The following is a 21,097-nucleotide window of genomic DNA, read 5'->3' as shown; positions in this document are numbered from 1 at the left end:
TCTGCCCGCCTGAGGGATCTTCACTCTGGGGCCAATAACCCTGCAGCCCCCTCAACTCCAGGAGAGGCGGAAACTGAGGCACCAAGTGATGTCACCCGCCCCTTCCCCGTCACCCAGGAGTCCTGGCTCCCAGCCCCACTGCTCTAACCACTAGATCCCACTCCCCTCCCAGAGCTAGGGATAGAACCAGGAGTCCTGACTCCCAGCTCCCTGCTCTATCCACTAGACCCCACTTCCCTTCCTCTCCCCCCCAGAGCTGGGATAGAACCCAGGAGTCCTGACTCCTAGCCCCCTGCTCTAACCACTAGACCCCACTTCCCTTCCTCTCCCCCCCAGAGCTAGGGATAGAACCCAGGAGTCCTGACTCCCAGCCCCCTGCTCTAACCACTAGATCCCACTCCCCTCCAGAGCTAGGGATAGAACCAGGAGTCCTGACTCCCAGCCCCCTGCTCTAACCACTAGACCCCACTTCCCTTCCTCTCCCCCCCCGAGCTGGGATAGAACCCAGGAGTCCTGGCCAGTTGTTAAGCTCTGTTTGCCACCCCGGGCTATCCGGCAGCACGTGGCCCCTGGTTATACTGGTGTAAATGGTTAAACGTCTCTGGGTAAACCGGGCTCTAGGGGTCAAAAAAGTTTTGCTTAAAAAAATTTCATTTCAAACTTGTGGCTGTTCCTCCCGCCCACCCCTGTGGAGCCAACCATGGGGCTCAATCCACCCATCTGTAGTGGGGGACGGGGGTGGGGGGGCACTGTCGTGAGCTGTGGATACACCCAGTCCAGCTTCAGCTTCTTGGGCGGCAGCTCCAGCTTGGTGTCCAGGCTGTAGGTGGCGACGAGGGCATCGGGGATGTACATGGGGATGGGACGGCCCCGCAGGAACATCTTCACGTAGCCATCCTCTGCGTAAGGACGGGGCTCATGGGGGGGGGGGGGGAGCCACTGCCCCCGCACCCCACAGCTCATATCTACCCTCCCCCCACGCCCTGCAGCCAGCCCCTCGCGCACCGCTCCCCACCATCCCACACAATCCAGGGTTCTCCTCCTCACACCTGTCCATCGGTGGCTTCCCCATCCTGCCCCCTCCCATCTGCCCCATAACTCCCCCCACCCCGCCTCACCCTGTCCAGCCCTTTCCCAGTGTGCACGGCGCACCCACTCACCAGCGCTGAAGGTGGCCTCCTTGGGTTTGCTGCAGGTGAGAACCGGAGAGATTACAACCAGGGACCATGACTGGCACCCCACCACACACCCCCCCCCCCCCGCCACCAGCAGGGAGCGGCGTCCCCACCCCGGTGTGGGCCATGTCTCCTGCACTCGGGGCCAGCTGAGCTGGGGATCAGGACCCCCCAAAACACCCCTGGCCACCTCCCTCAGGCCTCTGGCGGCCAATGCAAGCGTGTGTCGGGGGCTCTCTTCCTACAGGGCTCAGCCAGCCTGTCCCAGAGATCCCTCCCCCACCCCACAGACCCCTGCCCCCCCCACAGTCACACGCCCATCCCCCCTGTGGCCAGGATGGAAACTCCCAGCAGAGAAGGGGTTAAGGCTCCCAGCACAGGGCGGCTCCAGCTCGCTGCCCATCTGCTGCGGCTTTGGCTTTTATCTCCACTGTTGCAAGCGGCCCCACCCCACTTCCCCAGCCCGCCCCACAACTCTTCCCCTCCCCACTGCACCAGCCTGCCCCTCCCCACTTCCCCAGCCCACCCCACTGCGCCAGCCTGCCCCTCCCCCTTCCCCAGCCCGCCCCACAACTCTTCCCCCACTGCGCCAGCCTGCCCCTCCCCCTTTCCCCAGCCTGCCCCACAACTCTTCCACTCCCCCATGCGCCAGCCCGCCTCACAACTCTTCCCCCACTGTGCCAGCCAGCCCGACTCTTCCCCTCCCCCCTTCCCCAGCCCGCCCCACAACTCTTCCCCCACTGCGCCAGCCTGCCCCTCCCCACTTCCCCAGCCCACCCCACAACTCTTCCCCCACTGTGCCAGCCTGCCCCACAACTCTTCCCCCACTGCGCCAGCCCACCCCACAACTCTTCCCCCACTGTGCCAGCCTGCCCCTCAACTCTTCCCCCACTGTGCCAGCCTGCCCCTCCCCCCTTCCCCAGCCCGCCCCACAACTCTTCCCCCACTGTGCCAGCCTGCCCCTCCCCCCTTCCCCAGCCCGCCCCACAACTCTTCCCCCACTGTGCCAGCCTGCCCCTCCCCCCTTCCCCAGCCCACCCCACAACTCTTCCCCCACTGTGCCAGCCTGCCCCTCCCCCCTTCCCCAGCCCGCCCCACAACTCTTCCCCCACTGTGCCAGCCTGCCCCTCCCCCCTTCCCCAGCCTGCCCCACAACTCTACCCCAATGCGCCAGACTGCCTCACAACTCTTCCCCTCCCCCATTCTCCAGCCAGCCCCACAACTCTTCCCCCACTGTGCCAGCCAGCCCCTCCCCCAGCCCGCCCAACTCTTCCCCCACTGCGCCAGCCTGCCCCTCCCCCAGCCCGCCTCACAACTCTTCCCCTTCCCCAGCCAGCCCTTCCCCCCTTCCCCAACCAGCCCCACAACTCTTCCCCCACTGCACCAGCCTGCCCCCCTCCCCCAGCCAGCCCCTCCCCCACCCTTCTCCCAGCACCTTCCAGCCCCACTGCCCCTCCCCCATCCTGCTGCACCACCTGCCCCATCCCCATTACACTAGCCTGTGTCATTGCCCCTCTTCTGCCCAACCAGCCTGCCCCCAAGACCCTCACTACATCAGCCAGCCCCATAGCCCCTCCCCCGCTGCACCCACCCACCCCACATCAACTTCCCCCCTGCACCAGCCTGCCCCACGACCCCCCACCCACAAGTCTATCCCATCAGCCTGTCCCTCCACTGATCCCCATTGCACCAGCCTGCCCCACAGCCCCCACCTGCCCTTCCCTGCTGCACCAGCTTGCCCTGCTCTCTCAGCCAGGACCCCCTTCCCCCCCACCTGCCCCACTTCCCCATGGCACCCTGCACCACCCCCGACCCCGGCAGTCTCTGGAAAGGCGCAATGGGGCCCGACCGCGCTGCACCCCGATCGGGGGGGGTGGGGGACAGGAGCCTGAGCTCCAACGATGGGGAGATGTGGCTCCTTACAGGCTGCAGCGGCACCCCCGGGTAGGGGGCCTGTGACCCCGCCCGGGGCAGGGAAAGGGGCGGGCCCCGGGGCCCATCAAGGAAGGGCTGGCGGGCAGGTGGGGGGAAAGTTGGGGTGCGCGGGGGGTTACCTGGGGCTGGCCCCGGCCCCTGCCGCTGCCTTTCGCATGGTGCCGGCTGCGCTGGGTCCCGGGCTGCGGGGCGGAGCTGCGGGCTGGGGCCCGGGCCGGGCGCTTCCCGGACGGGCCGAGGTCCGGCTCCACCCCTGGGAGGCTGGAAGGGAGCCTCGGCGCGGTCCCTCCCCCGGCCCGGCTGCAGGGCGGAACAAGACCCGCCCCCCACTCCAGCGCCCGGACCCCGAGTTCCCCCAGCACAGGGTCCCCCCGCCTCCCCCCCCAGCGCCCGGACCCCGAGTTCCCCGGCACACGGGTACCCCTCCCCACCAGCGCCCGGGTCCCCCCAGCACCCGGGTGCACCCCAGCACCTGGGACCCCGAGTCCCCCCCAGCGTCCGGACCCCGATTTCCCCAGCACCCAGGTCCCCTCCCAGCGCCCAGACCCCGAATTCCCCCAGCACCGAGGTCCCCCCCCCCAGCGTCCGGACCCCGAGTTCCCCCAGCACCGGAGTCCCCCCCCCAGCGCTCGGACCCCGAGTTCCCCCAGCACCCGGGTCCCTCCCCAGCCCCCGGACCCCGAGTTCCCTGGCACACGGGTACCCCTCCCCACCAGTGCCCAGGTCCCCCCAGCACCCGGGTCCCCCCCCAGCACCCGGGACCCTGAGTCCGCCCCAGCGCCCGGACCCCGAATTCCCCCAGCACCTGGGTCCCCCCCCCCCAGCGCCCCGACCTCGAGTTCCCCGGCACGCGGGTACCCCTCCCCACCAGTGCCCAGGTCCCCCCAGCACCCGGGTCCCCCCCCCCAGCACCCGGGACCCTGAGTCCGCCCCAGCGCCCGGACCCCGAATTCCCCCAGCACCTGGGTCCCCCCTCCCCCAGCGCCCCGACCTCGAGTTCCCCGGCACACGGGTACCCCCCCACACCAGCGCCTGGATCCTCCCAGCACCCGGATCCCCCCCCCCAGCACCCGGGACCCCGGGTCCCCCCCACAGCGCCCAGACCCCAAGTTCCCCAGCACCCGGGTCCCCCCCACAGCGCCTGGACCCCGAGTTCCCCATCACGCGGGTACCCCCCCCACCAGCGCCGGGATCCCGGGTCCCCCCAGCACCCGGGTGTCCCCCCCAGCACCCGGGACCCCGAATTCCCCCAGCACCCGGGTCTGCCCCCTCAGTGCTGGGACCCCAAGTCCCCCCAGCCCCTGGGTTTTCCCCAGTGCCCGGACCCTGAGTCACTACCAGCACCCAAACCCCCAACACTTCCAGGGCCCAGATCCAGAATCAGCCCCAGCCCCTCACAACCCCAGTCCCCCGACCCTGAGTCCGCCAGCGCCTGGCCTCCCATTCCCCCTGACCTCCTGGGTCTCCCCAGCACCCAGCCTCCCATTCCCCTCCACTCCCTGGGTCTCCCCCCCCTAGCGCCTGGACCCCTGCACCCCCAGCGCCTGAACCCCTGCACCCTGAGTCCCCCCACCCACCCCTGGGAGTCCGCCAGTCACCTCCAGCACCTGGATTCTGAGGCACCCCCAGCCCCTTGGTCACCCCAGTGCCCAGACTCTGAGTCCCCCCGCCCCCACAACATCTGGATCCCACATCACCCCTATTGCCTGGCCTCCCAGCCCCCGAGTCAACCCCCCCTGGGCACCCAGTGTCCTCCTAGTGCCCAGCCTCTCAATCCCCCCTCCCTGCCCCCAGGTCCCACCCAGCGCCCCCAGATCCCCCCCAATGCCTGGTCTCCCAATCCCCCCCAGCACCCGGGTCCCCCCAACATCGAGACACCGAGTCCCTCCCAGCACCTGGACCCCGAATCACTGCCAGCGTCCAGATCCAGAATCACCCCCAGTCCCTGACAACCCCAGCCCCTCAGCGCCCTGAACCCGAGTTCCCCCAGCATCCGGCCTCCCAGTCCCCCTGCCAGCACACGGGGCTCTCCAGCATCCAGCCTCCCAATCCCCCCTACCCCCTGGTTCCCCCCACCTCCCAGACCCCTGCACCTCCAGCACCTGGACCCCTGCACTCCAAGTCACGCCCAGCCCCACAGCAGCTGGCCCCTCACAACCCCAGTGCTCAGACTCTGACTCACCACCAGTCCTGGACCCCCATGCCTGGACTCAGAGTCACCCTCAGTGCCAGGACCCCCCCCCCCATGAAGTCACCCCCAGCCTCCAGTGCCAGCCCTCCATGGCTGGACCCCCATATCCTGAATCACCCCCAGGTTTCAGACCCCCTGCTTCCTGTGTCACCCCAGCCACCCCCAGTGCCTGATCCCCATGCTCCAGGTCACCCCCAGTGCCAGCCCCCCAGTGCTGGCCTGAGTCACCCCCAGACACCCCCAGTGCTAGCCCTCTAGTGCCAGGGACTCTGCTCCCCAAGCCCCTCCCAGACATGCACCCCGTCCCTCCCATAGTGCTGGCCCGCCCACACTACCAGTCACCCCCAGACCCCCCTACCTCTCCAGACACTCCTAGCAGCAGCCCCCAAGTGCTGGGCCCCACCTCCCTGTCCCTCCTGTAGTGCCAGGTCCCCAGGCCCTCAGCCACCCAGTGTCAGGCCCCCCACACCCGTGAGTCACCCCCAGGTCCCCAGACATCCCGAGGGCCAGCCCTCCAGTGCCAAGTCTCCCTGGGTCACCATCAGCCCCCCTCCAGCACCAAGCCCCGCTATCCCTGAATCACCCTTCCCAGAAACCCTCCAATGCCAGGTCCCCAGCACCTCCAGATATCCCTCCTAGACACCTCCGGTGCTGGACCACCCCAATCCCCCAGGGCCCCCAGCTCCCCTCAGTCTTAAGTCACTCAAGGGCTGGGCCCCCAACCAACTGAGCACCCCAGGCCCCTTCCATACCCCGCAAAGGGCCTCTGGCACCATGCCTCCAACTCCCCGAGAGTCACACTGGGGCCCGAACCCCAATGCACCCAGCATCCTGACCCTCCCCAGAGCCACCTCACTGCTGAGCTCCCCCAGCAAGGTGCTGGGGCCCGGTACCCCACCCGCACAGTATGCCCCCCAAACAGGCCCCAGACACGAACACCAGAGCCAACCTGGCGCTGAGTCCCCGCCTCCTGACCCACCACAGCCTCACCTCTGGACTGCCCCAGCCCTGGGGGCTTCACAGAGTCCCGGGAGCAATTTCTCTCGACCCCGTCTGGCTGGGTTGCCCCAGGGCCCGTCCCTCTGAGCCTGGCCCACCCCAGCATCCCTGAGTTTGGGTGGGGCCTGGCTCCCAACCCCAATTCCACCCTACAGCCTGGCTCCCAGCCGTGGGCCTGGCCTGGGGCTCTTCCTCTCTGACCACTCACAGCACTGCTGGACGGCCTGGGTGCCACTTGATGACGGGCTGGCTGCCTGCCCCACGCTGGAGCCTGCCCCAGTGCAGCCTGGCCAGCCCAGCACCCCATCCCAGCCCCACTGGGAGACAGCTCCCAGGGGCACTGCCGGCCCAACTGAGCCACCAACTTGCCACTGAACCCCTTCCAGGGACAGGCTAGTGCCCTCTGGGGGGGGGGGGGTCCTAGGAAGGGGCAGGGGGCCCTGCAGCAGGAGTGGGGGCCTGTCCCCAAAGGGTCTCTCTGGGCATCCGGGCTAGTGCAGTGTGGCTTGGCGCCCTCTAGTGGCTGCAATCCGTGTCTGGCCGCTCTGGGGCCCGATTCTGTAGCTCCAGCGGCAGAGCCTCGAGCCGTCAGATCCTGAGGTCGCAGGTTTGGTCCCCGCCGCGGGTGGTCCAGCAGCGCCGGCGGTTCCTTGGGCGCAGGGCCATCGCACCGTGGCACAGCCTAGCGCAGCGAGGAGGAAGCCCAGCTGGCACTGCCGCCGATAGCAAGGAGGACGCAGGGTTCAGAGCACGGGTAGGAGCCTGGCAGAGAGGGGTGCAGCCTGGGGCAGGGGGGTGCAGGAGGAAGGGTGGGGTCTGAGACACGTACCCTTCGCGCTGCCCGCTGCAGGAGCTGCTGGACGAGGTGGTGCGGCTCCTCTGCTCTCTGAAACAGTCGCGTCTGAGCGCGGCCGGCCGCTCCAGGGAGGGGCACCTGTGCCCGCTGCAGGAGAGAGAGCATCAGCCAGCCGGAAGGGGGCCAGCCAGGGGGTGGGGGGCAGCCAGCAGGATAGCAGGGGGCACAGGACATGAGCGTGCAACAGGCACGGGGGCGGGGGGTGAGGGGTGGGTTGCAGGGGCTGAGTACCAGGATGGGGCCAGAGCCCCGTGTCATGGCTGAGGGGCTGCACAGAGGGTCAGGCTGGGTTTGGTTGGGCATTTAATTTCCCAGTGCACCCCTCCTCCACTACATCTGTGAATGTGGTGCCCCGTCTCTGTGTGACCAGGCAGCGGGGTCCATGGTGAGATCCCCACCCCCAGGAGTGACCGGCTGAGGCAGGACGTGGGCACTGGGTGCAGCAGGAGAGCAGGAGGCACGAGGCAGGACGTGAGCCCGAGGCTGCTGGCCCCGGGGGTGGGAGAGTGCGATGGAAGCCGTGCCACTGCAATGGGGGGCCTGGGCACGTCAGCGCTGACAGATGGAGACGCCCCCCCTCCCCCGCTACACACGGCCCTGGAGCCTACACAACAACCTGCCCCCCCCCCCCCCCAACACACGGACACACAGACAACCCCCGCCCAAGTACCCAGACACACACTGCAGAGATACAGACCCTCCAGAGCTGCTACAGCCCCCCATGCACTGTACATATACAGACCCCGCCCCGCACCCGCCTGGGTCACAGCTACACCCCAGCGTCCAACACGTGCAGCCCTGCTCGGCAAGCCCCAAACCCCCAACCAGGCAGCTGGCGCCAGGCAGCATTAACCCCCGGAGTACCGGGCACTGGATAGCGGGGATGGGGAAGCTGGTAAAACCTTAATTTCCCTCCAGGCTGGGGCTGGGGCTGGAGCCGGGGCTGAGAGGGAGAGCAGATGAAGGGGAGGGCCTGGCTGGACACGCAGGCCCAGCCACGATCACACAGGATCTGGCCCTTACTTCTCACCTTCCTCCACCTCCCTCTAGCTCTATCGCAGCCCCCGGCATCCCCCCCACCCCCCCGGGCTGTTAGCCCCCCAGGGACTCGCATGCCGGCTGTGCTGGGAGAGAGCAGCGGGGGCAGGCAAAGGCAGAAGCAGCTGTTGCTATGGGGCATTTGGGGCCCAATCCTGCCCCCACCAACGCTGGGGAGGGGGGTCGGCGCTGCTTGCCCCAGTGGGAGCAGGACAGGATGCCAGCTGGGGTTTGTCGCCCCCTGCTGGCTGCGGCACCGCTCATGGGCCTGGGTGCCTGGAGCTGCTCGGTCGGTTCTAGGCCCGTCAGCGGCTGGCCCAGCCCTGCTGCTGCCGCTCCCAGGGGAGCAACACAGGATGGGTCTGGAGAGACGGGGAGACCTGCCAACGGCACCTTCCCACCACAGCTGGTGGGTGCTCCCAGGGTCAGAGCCTTCGTCTGCCCAGCCAAACCCCAGCAGCTACGCTGCAGCCCCCCAGCCCCGCCCACGGGGCCGCGCTGCAGCCCCCCAGCCCCGCCCACGGGGCCGCGCTGCAGCCCCCAGCCCCGCCCACTGGGCCGCGCTGCAGCCCCCTAGTCCCACCCACTGGGCGGCGCTGCAGCCCCCAGCCCCGCCCACTGGGCCGCGCTGCAGCCCCCAGCCCCGCCCACTGGGTCGCGCTGCAGCCCCCAGCCCCGCCCACTGGGCTGCGCTGCAGCCCCCGAGCCCCGCCCACTGGGCTGCGCTGCAGCCCCCAAGCCCCGCCCACTGGGCCGCGCTGCAGCCCCCAGCCCCACCCACTGGGCCGTGCTGCAGCCCCCAGCCCCGCCCACTGGGCCACGCTGCAGCCCCCCCAGCCCCGCCCACTAGGCCATGCTGCAGCCCCCAGCCCCGCCCACTGGGCCGCGCTGCAGCCCCTTAACCCTGCCCCATATTGTATCACAGCCCTGTAGCCCTGCCCATTGGTCCATACTGCAGCCCCTAGCTCTGTCCCCCAGGCCGTACTGCAACCACCAGCCCCTATCTCTGGGGCTGTACTGCAGCTGCCCCCCCCCCCCAGGGCCCTGATGCAGAAGGTTCCTTGCCCCCCAGTGTCCCAAGGGGCCTCCCAGTCCAGGAGGGGAGGGTGACACTCTCCTCCCCCAGCAGTCACCCTGCATCTCAGCCCCCCACCCTCCAGGGCAGGGTGAGCTGGGCCCAGCGCCTACCTCCTCGTGGCACCGTGGGCCGGCTCTCTCTTGGGGGACGACGGGGAGGTGGAGTAACCCCCAGATCTCTTCTGCGGCAGGATCCCGTTGCTGAGGATAGGCTTGGAGGGCAGCCCCTTGAGCAGCTGGCACACTGCGGGGGTGGGGAGACAGAGCGGGGGGGGGGTCACTGCTCAGAGCCTCAGCCCCCACCAGCCCCCTGACTGCTGGGGAGCTCTTCCCACAGCCTTCGTTGTTCCCAGTATGGGGGTGGGGGGAAGGGACCCCCAGGAGCTGGCCCTGCTTCTGCCCCAGGCTTCCTGGGGACTGGCACCTCCCTGCCAGCTCAGCCCCACAGGCTGTGATGGGAAACGCTTGGCTGGGCTCGCCCAACAGCCCCCCCCCGGCCCCCGGCATGACCTCAGTCCCAAGGTGGGGAGCGAGGGCAGCACAGAGACCCCTTACTTCCTTCTAGAGCAGGAGGGGTCCAGGCTGGGCCCTGGGACCCCGGGAGCTGGAGGGCTACCACCAGCTGTGGGGCTGTCAGAGCTGCCCCCCTGCTCTGGCCGTGGATCTCAGAGGTGGGAGTGGGGGGGAACGCACCTTTGTCCAGGCCCCAGAGGGCTCCATGGGGCTCAGCCCTTCCCCCAGCCTCCATGGGGCTCAGCCCTTCCCCCCACTCCTCAAGGTGGGGCTTGGCCTCTCCCTCCAGGCACTGGGGTAACCACCCAGCCTTCCTGGCTCTGCCCTGGAATTGAGGACAGCTCCTTTCAGAGCTGCTGGCGGAGGGATAGCTCAGTGGTTCAAGCATTGGCCTGCTAAACCCAGGGTTGTGAGTTCAATCCTTGAGGGGGCCATTTAGGGATCGGGGGCAAAAATTGGGGATTGGTCCTGCTTTGAGCAGGGGGTTGGACTAGATGACCTCCTGAGGTCCCTTCCAACCCTGATAGTCTATGATTCTATGGGGGGGGGGGGCGCTGCATAGGTCGCAGGGTGAGCCGTGGGGCTGCAGTGCTGTGCGGGCAGGTGGCTCACCTGGCTTGACCCAGCCCACTCGGGGCTCTCAGTCTGAGCCAAACACGTGGGGCAGGGGCTGCCGGATGTTCCCCACGGCAGGGATAGCTTCAAGTGGGGGCGAGGGCGCTGATCCTGCTTGGAACAGGCTTGGCAAAGCAGGTGACTGGATCCAGGGGAAGCGAGAGGGGCTCTCTGGGAAGAGAGCACCCAGGGTGTGGGCTGAGCCCCCCGGAGGGAGGAGCCCAGTACCTTTTGTGGGCCCCTTCCTCTGCAGGCTGAGTCCGTTCTCTTCACAGGCACTCAGGCGCCGCAGCACGTCAGCCAGCGCCGCCTTGAGCACCTGGATCTCGTCCTCCTGCAGCTGCAGCCGCTGCTCCAGGTACGAGATGCGGTCGTCCACCTCCATCCCGCTGGTGCCCGACAGGTTATCATCTGGGGGGGGGGCAAGCGGAGGGACCGATGAGCCGTTGCCCTGGGATCTGGGCCCCTCCTGCTCCCCCCAACAGAAACGCCCCCCCTGGGATCCCCACCCACAGCATAACATCCTCATCAGTGCCCCGGAAGGGGAGCTGTGGGGAGGAGCTGCCGGCTCAGAGGTGGGACCCAGGAGCCCAAGCCACATTAGTATCTGTACCCCAGCCTGTCGCATGGGCCTGGTAAAACATGACACAGGCCAGACACAAGGGAGCACTGCGGCCCAGAAAGGGGCACTGAGCTACCAGCCGGCAGCCTGGGGTCTCTGATGCCAGCGGTTCAGATTCTCTGCACACCCCACCCTGATTAACGGAGCCCCCTGGCCCCTGCATCCCCCCACGGCCTCAGTGCAGGGAGCGATCCCTCCCGCACAGCCAAGGTAAGCGAGAGGATAGCCAGGGTCGCCTCAGGCGCAGCTGGGGACAGACACCGAATTCAACAGGCCAAAGTCTCAGCTGCTTTGCCTTGCAGAAGAGATCGTGCAAAGCTGTGCCAGTGTAAGCCCTGCTAACAGGGTGCCTGAGACTGCTCCAGCCACCGTGCTAACGGGCATTGTCCTAGCGGGAGGGGCAGACGCTCAGGCTTCTAGGTACGGAGAGCCCACATCCAACCCCCTGCAGATAATCCAGACGGGCATTGTTACACTTGGCTGTGCTGTCTCTAACCACTAGACCCCACACCCCTCCCAGAGTCAGGCAGAGATCCCAGGGGGAGTCCTGACAATCAGAGAGGGCAGAGTCCTGGGGATCGGACTGGAGGGGCTGATCCTGCCCCACAGGGATGGAGAAGGCGATTTTGCCCCACGGGGATGGAGGGGGCAATCCTGCCCTGGGGGGTCGTGGAGGGGGTGATCCTGCCCCAGGGGATGGAGGGGGTGATCCTGCTTGGCCCTTTGGGGATGGAGGGGGTGATTCTGCCTTGGGGGGTGGTGGAAGGGGCGATCCTGCCTGGAGTGTGTGCGGAGGGGGCAATTCTGCCCCAGGGGGAGGGGAAGGGTTGCTCGTGCACTGGGGGTGCAGGGGATGGTCCTGCCCCAGGGGGAGTGGAGGGGGTACTCCTGCCAGGGCCCGTGGGGCAGCGGTGGTGGAAGGGGTGAACCGGTCTGACATGAAGAAGATGAAATTCAATACAGACAAGTGCCAAGTACGTCACTTAGGAAGGAAAAACCCAACGCCCAAGTACAAAGTGGGGCCTGGCGGCTAGGTGGCAGAACTGCTGGACAGGATCCGGGTTCTAGTGGATCACAAAGTAAATATGAGCCAACAGTGGGATGCAGCTGCAGAAAGGGCCAGTATCATTCTGGGTGTGTTGCTAGGTGTGCAGGTAAGACGCGGGAGGTACGGGCAGTCCTCAACTTTATGACGTTCGAATTATGACAAACGGCACTTACGATGCTTCTACTTTGACACCCTGATTCAACTTACGACTATGAGTTTCGAGTTTATGACACTTGGTCCCACAATGGAGTAGATTACGGCTCTGAGTTCCGACGTTCCGACTTATAGAATCATAGACTATCAGGGTTGGAAGAGACCTCAGGAGGTATCTAGTCCAACCCCCTGCTCAAAGCAGGACCAACCCCAACTAGATCATCCCAGCCAGGGCTTTGTCAAGCCTGACCTTAAAAACCTCGAAGGATGGAGATTCCACCAGCTCCCTAGGTAACCCATTCCAGTGTTTCACCACCCTCCTAGTGAAATAGTGTTTCCTAATATCCAACCTGGACCTCCCCCACTGCAACTTGAGATCATTGCTCCTTGTTCTGTCATCTGCCACTGCTGAGAACAGTCTAGATCCATCCTCTTTAGAACCCCCCTTCAGGTAGTTGAAGGCTGCTATCAAATCCCCCCTCATTCTTCTCTTCTGTAGACTAAATAACCCCAGTTCCCTCAGCCTCTCCTCATGCGACATGTGCTCCAGCCCCCGAATCATTTTTATTGCCCTCCGCTGGACTCTCTCCAATTTGTCCACATCCCTTCTGTAGTGGGGGGACCAAAACTGGACACAGTACCCCAGGTGTGGCCTCACCAGTGCCGAATAGAGGGGAATAATCACTTCCCTTGATCTGCTGGCAATGCTCCTACTAATGCAGCCCAATATGCTTTTGGCCTTCTTGGCAACGAGGGCACACTGCTGAATCATATCCAGCTTCTCGTCCATTGTAATCCCCAGGTCCTTTTCTGCAGAACTGCTGCTTAGCCAGTCAGTCCCCAGCCTGTAGCGGTGCATGGGATTCTTCCGTCCTAAGTGCAGGACTCTGCACTTGTCCTTGTTGAACCTCATCAGATTTCTTCTGGCCCAAACCTCCAATTTGTCTAGGTCACTCTGGACCCTAGACCCCTCCAGCATATCTACCTCTCCCCCCAGCATAGTGTCATCTGCAAACTTGCTGAGGGTGCAAACCATTCCATCATCCATATCATTAATAAAGATGTTGAACAAAACTGGCCCCAGGACCGACTCCTGGGGCACTCCGCTTGACACCGGCTGCCAACTAGACATTGAACTGTTGATCCCTACCCGCTGAGCCCGACAATCTAGCCAGCTTTCTATCCACCTTATAGTCCATTCATCCAATCCGTACTTTTTTAACTTGCTGGCAAGAATACTGTGGGTGACCATATCAAAAGCTTTGCTAAAGTCAAGATATATCACGACCACCACTTTCCCCATATCCACAGAGCCAGTTATCTCATCATAGAAGGCAATCAGGTTGGTCAGGCATGACTTGCCCTTGGTGAATCCATGACTTATGATGCAATTGTAAGGAACCAATTGTGTCATAAGTCTGAGGACTTTCCATAATTGTCCCTGGGGAGGGCTCAGCTGGAGGGCCGGGCCCAGCTCTGGACGCTGCCCTTTAGGGTTGTTATAGAGCGGACAAGGATCGAAAGTTCTCCGTGGGCACCGAAGGTAGGGCAAGCAGCAGTGGGCTTATGCTGCAGCAAGGAGGCAGAGAGTAGCACAAACTCTCTAATGCTCAGGGGAATTCAGCTCTGGGATGGACCCTGAGGGAGGTGGGGGGATCCCTGTCACTGGAGGTTTTTAAGACCAGGTCGCACTGAGTTGGTGACCTCTGGAGGGCCCTTCCAGCCCCACATTTCTATGATTCTGTCTGCTCTTCCTGTGGCTGCAAAGGGGACGCGACCCCTGCAGCAGCCTCTGCCTGCGTCTGCAGACAGCCTGGAATGACAGCTCTGAGCAGGCGAGCTGCCCCCATTCAGTTCAATTGGGTGTTAACTCTGAAACCTGCTGATGACACATGATCGCTGGTAGCGATTTCACGGCAGACGCGCCAGTCTAGAGGGTTAGTTTGTCAGTGCAGGAGGCACTGGCAAATGGAGGGGAGGCAACTGCCGGCTACAGGCCGATCTTGCTGGGGGTCGGATGAGAAATTCATCTCCTCCCCTTCTCAAAGTTTTAAGTCCCCTCCACCTGGCCCAAAATGAAAAGAGAGAGAGGAGTCGCCTCCCCGCCCCCAACTGTAACCCCCTGCTGGCCCATGGATCCCAACCCTGCCCTGGGAACGGAAAGCCCCGACTGTACCCTGCCTGGCAGGCCTGGCACCTTCTATGGGGGCAATTCCAGGTCAGATCCATCCCCACATCAGGGAGTGATGGGGCCCCCATCCAATCCCCAGGAGCTATTTCGGTTTTGCCTGATATTCAGCATAGGTTTCTCTTTCTAAACACCCCCCACCCCAGCTGAGCTGGGCCAGGGTCATCCACTGACTCCCCTCACCCACGTGTACCAGGAGCCTGCCTTTTGCAGCCAGGTTGCCCCCGCAACCCTTAAAAGGAAAGCAGCTGTAGTCACCCCTGCTCCTGGAGCATCTCCATGGGCCTGTGGGGAGGGGTTTGGCCTTGTGGGACAAGAAATAACCACGACACCTGCCCTTCCCCTGCCAGAATCCTGCTGCTCAGTGGGAAGTGCCGAGGCTGCCCTGGCCCCACACCCATTGCCCACCCTGCATGGGGACTCCAGCCCTAGGGCCCACAGACTGGGCAGAGAGTGGCCTCCCTGCACCTGGGACCTTCATGCCAGGAGAGGCCAGATGCTGCGGGCGGGTGGGGAGGGGGGGGCACAAAGCTGAAACTGTCCTGCAAGATCTGTCACCCTGAGACAGACAGACACAGAAACCCTCTGGGAGATTTCCTGAGACACTCAGCTGGGGAGCACCCATGGGCCATGCCCAGCCTAGATGGGAGCACCCATCTGAGCAAGCCTTGCCTGTCCCCAACACCCCCCACAACCAGCTGTGCCTGTCCCTGTGAAATGTCCCCCCCAACCAGCCATGCCTGTCCCTGAGCGCCTCCCCCACAACCCACCATGCCTGCCCCCAAGAAATGCCCTCCCCCGACCATTCATGCCTGTCCTCACGCAAACTACGCCCCCCCCCGAAACCGGTCATGCCTGTCCCCAAGCAACCCCCCCCGACCAGCCATGCCTGTCATTGACACCCCCCCCTCCGCACAAACCATTCCCACTCCCACATGCCCCCACTCCTGGACTGGCTGTACCCATCTCCGAGTGCCCCACCAACTGGCCGTGACCATCCTCAAGCCACCGCCCCATGACTCGCTGTGCCCATTTCATATAAGGGGACTATGAGCCCGGCTCATCCTGCCCCCGGGGTAGGAATCTGTCTCTTGCAGGGGCTGCTGGCCTGGCTGGGCAGCTGAGATCAGCTAAATCAGACTCTGACCCCTCCCCAGGCCGGGGCAGCCAGGTCCTCATGACACCCCCTGCAGTGAGTTTGGCCCCCAGGCGGTGACACCCCCAGAGCATGCGAGGGGAGCAGATGGGTGACAGGCAGGGTCAGACCAATGGGCCCAGCTAGCCCCTTCCTGTCCCGCCCCACGGCCGCCCCAGCAGTGGTGGATGGTCGGGGGTGGGGGGTGGGGATTTCCTTCCTGCCTGAGTGGGGATAGGTCTGGGTCCTGGAGTCTGGGGGGGCCATGGGGCAGGGTGGGGGTTTCTGGTACTTCCCAGCCTGGCTGGAGACCAGTTCATCTCTCTGCAAGGTCAGGCTCTGAAGAACTTTACAGGTCCCCATGAGAGCCGGAACCAACCCCTGCCCCCTGCAGCGCCCCCTCCCCACTGCCACCCACTGGGCAGAGCCCGCTGGACCCTGGCATCCCCCCATCCCCTGGAGATGCTGACTTCCCAGGGCCCCACATCCCCGGGAGCCCCCTGGACATGCTGCAGCTCTCTGCAAAGCCAGCCACAGCCCGGGCACCGGGAAGGGCACAGGGGCTGGTACCCACCTGTTGTGCTGGGAGCCCCCCGGGGGCCCCATGCCCTGCCTGCGCTGCCCCCCCAGCCCTGCTCCCAGCCTCTGCAGTGGTGGCTCCTCTGTCTCTGCCTGCTCTCTCCTCTGCAATCGTATTTCACGCCTTGGCCCGCCCTCCCTGCAGCATCCCGGCCGCCGGCCCAATGGCAGTCGCCCGCTCCTCTCCGGCTGGCACCGCTCCCGTGGGAACAGCTGGGGCTGGGCTGGGGGCAGCACCGCCCGCCCGCTGCAGCCAAAGCGCCTGAGTTGGGCACCGCTGGGCTCCACCTTAGCCCTGCCCTGCGGGGAATCAGCTGCAGGGGGGCCGAGGAGGGGGCCTGGCACTGGGGGCTGGGGTCCAGGCAGCCCAGGGCACAGGGAAGGGCTGGTATGAGAGAGGATGGGGAGTGGGGGCACTGAGTGGGCTGGCACTGGGGGGCCAGGACAGGGAACTGGTGGCCCTGGCACCGGGGAGGGGAGTGCCAGGCACTCCAGGCTCCAGGAGGGCGTGTCTGGTTCCTGGCAGTGGGAAGGGGCAGAGCTGCACCAGCTGATCAATAGCTCTGAGAGCCGGGCGCTGGAACCGGGCCAGGGCTTGCCCTCCCTGCTGCCTAGGGGGTGGGGGGCCCATGAGTGCCAGCCAGGAGGTGGCAGCCCCAGAACCGTCTCCTCTGGGGGAAGGTGCCCCCACATCCGGCCAGTTTGCTTTGTAGTTCAGCAGGCTGAGGCCGGGCTCCCAGAGAGCAGCATGGGCGAGGGGCACTCCCTCCCCTCTCGGCTGGGCACAGCAATGCCCTAGGCCTGGGCACGGAGCCATCAGCCCCCCAGCTAGTCGAGAACGTGGCAACGTCTCCTCGGTGACCCGGGCTGCCGCGAGCCCATCGCCCTGCCCTGCCTCCCTACGCTGGCTGCCCGCAGGCCAGAGACGAGGCCGAGGGCTCGGTCCCGATCGCCGGGGCCTGTGCCTGGGGATCTACAAGAGCCCAAAGCTCCAGCCCCTCTGGTCCAGAGGGACCCACCCCCACCTGTGCAGGAGCAGAGCGGCCTTGGGGGCCTGTCCTAGGAGGTGGAACGAACTCCCCCAGGAACTAAGGACCACCCCAGCCCTCCCACCTCCCGGTGCCGGGGCCCTTCGCTGAGCAGCCTGCACAGAGCAGATGCTGTGGGGACAAGCGCGGTAAAGGAACATGTAAAGGATAGAGCAGCCCCAAGGTGCCTCCTCAGCCAGCCCCATAGCTCCCCTCCCTCCCCTGCTCTCCCCACTACTGGGGCTGGCAGCGCCCCAAGGAGATGGGCAGCGCCAGAGTCTAATGAAGCAGGACCTGGCAGAGCCCTTGCCCCATTGATCCTGGCTCCAGACCTGGATCCCCAGCCCTGGGGAGCCATGCACTGGTCACCCCCAAGGGCTGCATCACCGCCTCGGGGGTGGGGTAGCTTGATAGTGCCAGGCTAATGGCTTCCCCTAGAGCAAGCACTGGGAGGGCACTGGCATCCTGGGGACTGGCCACCCTGCGAGCCAGGAGTGGGGGTGGGGGTATTCCCTGTCGGGTCCAGGACTGGCCCTATAGACACTGGGATTGGGGGGTCATATAGTGACCGGGACCACCCCCTACTCCAGGGCCTGCTGTAGACCCTCCTTTGGGTTTGTTGCCATGGGGATTAAGCCAAGGTGCCAAGGCCCCACCAGGGGCTCTACCTCTATGAATTGTGGGAGTTCAGTGCCCCAGAATTCCCCCTGTGCCCCATGCAAACACACAGGGGCACCATAGCCAGCCCCACTGCAGCCAGGGGATGGGGGGGTGTTAAAGCTAAAGGGGGTCAGAAGAGCCCTCTGCAGGGCAGAGAGCGGACAGAGCCCCAGAGCTAGCACAGGGGAAATACCCTTGCCTCACCCTTCTCCTCTTTTGCCCCATCCTCACACTCCTCCCCTTTTCTCTTGTCCCTGGAGCATCACCGCAGGGTGGCCCCAGGGGGCGCTGTGCTACAAGAGACGCCTTCTTCCGTAGGACAAGTCCAGAGGAGGGTCTGGATGCTCGAGGTGTCTGAAGATGCCCGGACAGGTCATTAAGGATTTAGCCCCAGGATCCTCATCAAATTCCAGCTCCCTGTGCCCCCCCGGCCCTGCAGTTTCGGCTAGATACGGGGCCCTTCTACACTTCCTGCCCCATCCTGTTGGGCAGGGGGGCTGTTAAACGGCTTGTGCGCCCCACCCCAGAAACAGTGACCACCCAGCAACAGGCGAGGAATCCCTGTGTACATGGTCACTGTGCCCCTCCCCTCCCCATAGGCAGCTGCATCTCAGTGTCTGGCAAAGGACCCCTGTATAAACAGCCCCCACGCCACACTCCAGAAGAGGCTGCATCTCAACACCGGTCAAGAGACCCCTGTATAAACAGCCCCATGCCCCACCCCAGAGGTGGTTGCATCTCAACACCGGTCAAGAGACCCCTGTATAAATAGCCCCCGCGCCACACCCCAGAGGAGGCTGCATCTCAACACCGGTCAAGAGACCCCTGTATAAACAGCCCCATGCCCCACCCCAGAGGTGGTTGCATCTCAACACCAGTCAAGAGACCCCTGTATAAATAGCCCCCACGCCACACCCCAGAGGAGGCTGCATCTCAACACCAGCCAAGAGACCCCTGTATAAACAGCCCCATGCCCCACCCCAGAGGTGGTTGCATCTCAATGCCAGGTGAAGGATCCCTGTAGAGACTCTGCAGCCTGTAAAGGGCTTAGAAATGGTGTAAGCTGAGAAAAGCCACAGAACGGGGCGGTATTGCAATATTCTACTCACAGTGGAGTCTGGGGCAGTGCCAGGCAGCACTAGCTCCACCACTTGGAGTAGAAACAGGGGCGGGATCCCCGAGACCCCTGCAACGGGCTCTGGGGGAACCAGGTTACATTGTCCTCAGCAGGATGCGAAGGAACCTAGTGGATGGCTGGCCCTGCCCAAATGAGTCCCCCCTGTACCCTGCGGGGAGGCGCTGAGGGCCATGGGCCATCGCGCCAGGGCCAGATGGAATATCCAAGCTGCTTGGACATGGGCCCTGAGTCCTGCTGCAAGGGAAAGGGGTTGCTGCAATCCGCAGAGTCCTGGCGAGAGGTCACACATGCAGCGAGTTTGGTGGGTCTCAGACGAGCCCCCACAGGACATTTATTCTGCTCTGCATGGCCATCAAAGCAAAAGCAATCCAGCATCCGGACAGGATCGGCAATGTGAAATCAGCGCAGGAGAGGGCCCAGGCTGCAACAGCAGTGGGGTTGCGGGTCGGGAGGGAGGGGCATCAGCACAGCTGTGCGTGGGAAGCTTGGAGAGAGCCCAGGGCTGGGATAGCAGGGGGCTGGGGGGTCAGGATTGAGGGGCACCCACTGGCAGAGAAGCCCCTTTCTCTATGGCTCTCTGCCCAACACTGCAATCAGCTCTGGTGCTGCCCGAGAGCAAATCCTGCCCAAATGCCATTCTGCCACTTCGTCCCCATAAACCTGCCTCCTCTGTGACCCAGCACGACCCCCATGTGCGGGGCAACACTGGCCCCCTGGAGCACCTGTGGGGTGACGGGGGGGACTCACAGCACCGGGCGGATGGATCTGTGCTCCGTGACTAGCACCCATAGCCGGGCAGAAGGGTGCCAGCCCTGGGCACTGTGGAGGGAGGGGTAGAGGGTGCCAGCCCCGGCACGGCTGGAGGTGGGGTGCAGTGTGCCAGCCCTGGGCACGGCTGGTGGGGGGGCTCTGGGTGCCAGCCCCAGGCATGGCTGGGGGGTGCAGTGTGCCAGCCCCGGGCATGGCTGGGAGGTGCTGGGTGCCAGCCCCGGGCACGGCTGGTGGGGGGGCTATCGATGCCAGCCCTGGGCATGGCTGGGGGGTGCAGTGTGCCAGCCCCGGGCACGGCTGGAGGGGGGGCTCTGGGTGCCAGCCCCGGGCACGGCTGGTGGGGGGGCTGTGGATGCCAGCCCCGGGTACGGCTGGTGGGGGGCTCTGGGTGCCAGCCCCGGGCACGGCTGGTGGGGGGGCTGTGGATGCCAGCCCCGGGTACGGCTGGAGGGGGGGCTCTGGGTGCCAGCCCCGGGCACGGCTGGTGGGGGGGCTCTGGGTGCCAGCCCCGGGCATGGCGGGGGGGTGCTGGGTGCCAGCCCCGGGCACGGCTGGTGGGGGGGCTGTGGATGCCAGCCCCGGGCACGGCTGGTGGGGGGGCTCTGGGTGCCAGCCCCGGGCACGGCTGGTGGGGGGGCTCTGGGTGCCAGCCCCGGGCATGGCTGGGGGGTGCTGGGTGCCAGCCCCGGGCACGGCTGGTGGGGGGGCTCTGGGTGCCAGCCCCGGGCACGGCTGGTGGGGGGGCTCTGGGTGCCAGCCCCGGGCATGGCTGGGGGGTGCTGGGTGCCAGCCCCGGGCACGGCTGGTGGGGGGGCTCTGGGTGCCAGCCCCGGGCACGGCTGGGGGCAGCGGGCTGGCAGCAGGGCCCGGATCGCGCTCACTCACCGTGGCAGAACTGGAGCAGCGTGGCCGTGTCGTAGGGGCCAGCGCAGCCCGGAGCCCGCTCGGCCATGCCCGCACCCGGCCCGGCCCGGCCCCGCCGGCCGCTGCCCCCCGCCCCGCGCCTCCCTCCCGCCCTGCCCGCCGGTCCCTCCCTGCCTCCCGTTCCCATGGCAACCGCCTGTCTCCTGCATCATCTCTGCCTGCAAGGGGCGACATCGCGGAGCGCCCCGCCCCCTCTCTCGCCCCGCCCCCCTGAAGTGCGCCCCGCACCCTCAGCCCCCCATTCTGCCCCCCCCCCACGCCCTCAGCCCCCCTTCGGCCTCCGCCCCCTTGCTGCCCCTCTCAACCCGCATGCGGCCCGCCCTCTCAGCCCCGCCCCCCCCACTGTGGCCCCTCCCCACCCTCTCACCCGCCCTTAGCCCCCCACGGCCCCTTCCCGCCCTGACCCCCCACTGCACCCCCGCCCCCCCCCCGTCAGCCCCGCCAGAGGCCCC

The 21,097-nt window shown here is 65.8% G+C and overlaps 1 protein-coding gene across 5 annotated transcripts in view; it reads right to left on the bottom strand.

Moving 5' to 3' along the window:
* EML2 (EMAP like 2) overlaps nt 1-20,706 on the bottom strand; it is a 40,466-nt gene extending 19,760 nt beyond the window's left edge. Inside the window, exons 1-6 of one of the 5 annotated variants that reach the window (XM_037884558.2) lie at nt 20,607-20,706; nt 10,628-10,810; nt 9,383-9,515; nt 7,130-7,243; nt 1,161-1,189; nt 770-899 (exon numbers count right to left, since the gene is read on the bottom strand). In XM_037884558.2, the coding sequence (XP_037740486.1) occupies nt 770-899; nt 1,161-1,189; nt 7,130-7,243; nt 9,383-9,515; nt 10,628-10,810; nt 20,607-20,673 (656 nt within the window). In that variant the 5' untranslated portion in view covers nt 20,674-20,706. Of the gene's footprint in view, nt 1-769; nt 900-1,160; nt 1,190-3,229; nt 3,394-7,129; nt 7,244-9,382; nt 9,516-10,627; nt 10,811-16,119; nt 16,227-20,606 lie in introns of those variants that run through there. The other 4 variants (XM_043534702.1, XM_043534703.1, XM_043534704.1 and 1 more) reach the window with 4 other exon arrangements.
* Nucleotides 20,707-21,097: the final 391 nt, after the last annotated feature.

The sequence above is a fragment of the Chelonia mydas genome, chromosome 23 (assembly GCF_015237465.2).
Source record: "Chelonia mydas isolate rCheMyd1 chromosome 23, rCheMyd1.pri.v2, whole genome shotgun sequence".
NCBI lineage: Eukaryota > Metazoa > Chordata > Testudines > Cheloniidae > Chelonia > Chelonia mydas.
The sequence above is the reverse complement of the archived record's forward strand: the minus strand, read 5'-3'. Positions and strand labels throughout refer to the sequence as shown.